The 3,434-nt window shown below is 42.3% G+C and overlaps 1 protein-coding gene across 1 annotated transcript; it reads right to left on the bottom strand.

Annotated features, from left to right (window-relative positions):
* Positions 1–764: 764 nt before the first annotated feature.
* On the bottom strand, positions 765–2,329 carry LOC135711326 (uncharacterized). Its single transcript, XM_065234116.1, has 2 exons — positions 1,568–2,329; positions 765–1,506 (listed from the first exon to the last, which is right to left on the bottom strand). Exons 1-2 carry the CDS (start codon positions 2,315–2,317, stop codon positions 1,306–1,308), a joined length of 951 nt encoding a protein of 316 aa, XP_065090188.1. The 5' UTR covers positions 2,318–2,329; the 3' UTR covers positions 765–1,305.
* Between the last annotated feature and the right edge of the window lie 1,105 nt (positions 2,330–3,434).

Here is a 3,434-nt window from a genome sequence, read left to right as displayed (position 1 = left end):
AATATTCGTTTATTGTTGAAAATGCAAAACTGCTTCTGGCGGCTCACGGGTTTTTTTTTTGGGCCTATTAGCCATTGAAACGCAATTGGGATTCTCTTTGGCCTATCGAACGGAGAGAAAAGTGAATTCACGTCCGCCTTTTGTTTTCGAGATCTTATTTTGCGTTCTTCAACATTTCGTCTTGCAGCTATTGAATAGAAGCATCGTACCAAACGTTTGTTTGACACGTTCACATCGAAATCATAGATAGGGTTAACTACCCCATTTTCAGCCTATTAAGCACAACCCGCACTTAGTCTTTCTTAATCTATCGCAGTTTAGCACCAAACGGAATGTTAATATTACTGATGGCTTCCAAATTTATTTACCTTTCCGTACGTACCGTAAAACTTGATAAAGAGAAACCAATCGTTGAGATATTGTCAAAAGTCTAACACTGCTTCTTGACGCCAAACTCGGCCTACGGATTCTAAACTCGGCTTAACGCATTGAAACGCCATTGAAACGCCAATGAATTCACTTCGGCCTATCGGATGAAGATAAAAATTGATTCGGTCGGAGCGCTTCTTTTGTTTTTGGGAATTATGGGTGCAAACCTTCATATCACGCGTTCTCATTGACTTCGTTCGGTAGCTTATTAACTAAAGTATCGTACCAAACTCATAATTGACTTGTTAACTCTGAAATCATGGAATTATTTTGTGTTTTCTGCACGATGGGCCCAAAATGGGCGTTTAGGCCGAAGTAGTTCTCTACCCTATATGCATTTGATGTTTTCTGCTCGATAGGCCGGAAATGGGCGTTTAGACAGAAGTAGATTTTCCCCCTATATACAGGCTTGATGGAACCTCGATCGCGAGTTTGAAATGACCCGAGCGTAGCATTTTTCTGAGGAGTAGAATGCCTACTGCCAATTCATTCCACTGAGCTTCAGAGATTATGAGCGAAGGGGGATAAAATGAGAGTGAGGTTTGCTGCCATTCATGTTCATGTTTTCTATCACACTCTGGGTGAACTCTGAGCTTCTTGCGTCGAACAAAAAAGTCATCCGGAGTCTCGAAAAGCGCACCTCACGTCAAATCATCCTCTCACTGAAGTTCACTCTCCCTCTCTCTCGAGGAGTTTTTGTTTACTACTTCCATATTCCTGCCGCCACTCACTCGAGGTGAGGGCTGGCTAAACTCCCAGGACAAGAGTGTTTTAAAACCTCTAGTGAGTTTGAGGAGTTTCAGCAAGCCTGCCTATATAGATATTGTTTACTAGTAGAGGTTTTATTTTTTGACATGAAGCAAATATACTTAATCATCACACATCTATCCAACCGTAAGTATGCAGTGGTGGCTTTGCCAACAACCACAAAAGATCCATACCGGCACAAAAACTCAACAACGCCTTCGATGGGCCGTTCAACTGAACCATAGTCCCGATGCTGTAGGGAAGGCTAACAAACAAGACCGATGCAAAGTTCAGAACCGTTAGCAGTATGTTGAAGAATGTGCTTCTTTGCTGAAATGAAAAATTTCCCATTCAGTTTTATGCTTTTGTAATCTTATTAAATCTCACAAACCGATCGCAATCCTCCATGACGCTGGACTTCGAAAAATCCCATCACTCCTCTCGTCATCAGATAAATGCTGGATCCAACAGTCAACAGTCCAATCGGCGTCACCCATTTACTGGATGCGACCATCAGTCCCAAGCTCCCAACGACGTTGAATGAACTCAATAGCCCGTCCGCTACGCTCTGGAAAACTAGCTGCCTTCCTACCATCTTGCACTTCATAGCATATCTTTGGTTATCTACATCCAAGACGCAGTCTGCCTCCAAATAGCACAGAATGCCGAAAGGAAGCGCAGTCAGCTGCAAAAATTGTTCCAGTTTGAGATAAGACCGTCCTGCCAAATCCATATAGCTGATATCCCCGGCTCTAGTAATCACTTTCACCACAATCGACTCCTTCAGGCAGTACCGTCGGTCTGCTTCCAACGAGACCAAGACCAGAGGAATGACCGCCAGGTTCAGTGCTTCCATTTCTTCGACCAGCTTCTGCAGCGGTTCAGTGCGAATGTCCAGCAACTGGTCTCCATCTGTGGCGTGGACATTTCTGTTTTCTGACAATTTAATGACATTCGCGAGGAACTCAAATACCTGCTGTCTCGTAGCAGCGGTGAAGATACTGTTGTTCGAAAGGACCAGTCCGTATTTGTTGCCTGTCGTTACCAGACGATGAGCGAACGTCTTCAATATTGCATGCACCAGAAGGATGGCGTTCGAGGCCATAAATTCTACGATAAGTTTTCGTTCAACTGCGTCCATTGCTCGCTGCGTTTGCACTTACACTGGGAATCGAACCAACGATAATGTTTAGACGATGACGGTATGCTTACACATTTAATGGTGATAAGGGCCCGTTGTTGTTGTTGTTGTTGTTGTTGTTGCTACTGATAATGAGGAGCTACGGCTTCACTTGATAATTGTGCGCCTCAGAACACTTCACATAATACTTTTGATTAATTCCAATATTCAGGTGGAGGAACTCATCCTGAAATTTTTCGAGTCCGGACACAACTTTATGGCGGCGGACAGTTATCATGCGGCAGTTGAGAGAGCCAAAAAGCCAGACCACCGGTGACATTCCCTGACTTCCAGGATGAATTGCAAGTTGCAGTGAAGAACGCATCCAGAGGACTTTTTTTGGAACACGCCTGCAAGTATCTAAGTAAACGCCGAACAACATACTTCCTCGTCTGTACATGGATAAAATCAAACAGGTTACCTTTCGAAAAGGAAGCTATTTGATTTTGTACGGCGGCTTGTCAAGTTCGATGTTACTATTTAACAGCGATTAATAAAATTGAACCACAAACAACGATTTTTTTAAAGTCCTTTCTAAAAAAGTCTCCTTATGTTCTGGAATAGAAGAAACAATTTTGAGAAATTTTATTAAAACGTTATTTAATTGATTTTTCTTCAACTTCAGGAAACTTCGTAAAACTTCAAGGACTCCTAAGAAGTAAAAGAAACATCGTAGAAATTGAGGAAACTTAAAGGCTGACTAAAAGTAAATTGGTACGCGCAAAAAGACCTGTTATTCAAGATTCAATAAGTTTAAAACGTCCATTAAGGGTTGTTTTACAGTACTTTTATTAAAACTTCAAAGTTACAGCATTAGATGGTTACATTTCTCCAGTTAGAACGAAATCTCGAACCTTCCTCTTGATGGAGCCCATTAGCGCCCGCACAGTGGAAACGGACACGAAATCAACGCATTACTTCCATTTTGCCCGCATTTGCTGAATGTGTTTGACTGCCCCGCCGCTTCGTTGAAGTCGCTGCTTTGAAATTTTCCAGTATTTTCCGATTGGTCAAAATTCCGGGCAGTTCGGAGAATTCATATATAATATATAAGTTAAGAACGAACCCTCTTGGACCA

This window comes from Ochlerotatus camptorhynchus, unplaced genomic scaffold (assembly GCF_037179485.1).
Source record: "Ochlerotatus camptorhynchus isolate MF236.1 unplaced genomic scaffold, CSIRO-AGI_Acam_v1.1 ptg000432l, whole genome shotgun sequence".
Classification (NCBI taxonomy): domain Eukaryota; kingdom Metazoa; phylum Arthropoda; class Insecta; order Diptera; family Culicidae; genus Ochlerotatus; species Ochlerotatus camptorhynchus.
Note: the sequence above shows the minus strand (reverse complement) of the source record. Positions and strands in the feature narration are given on the sequence as shown.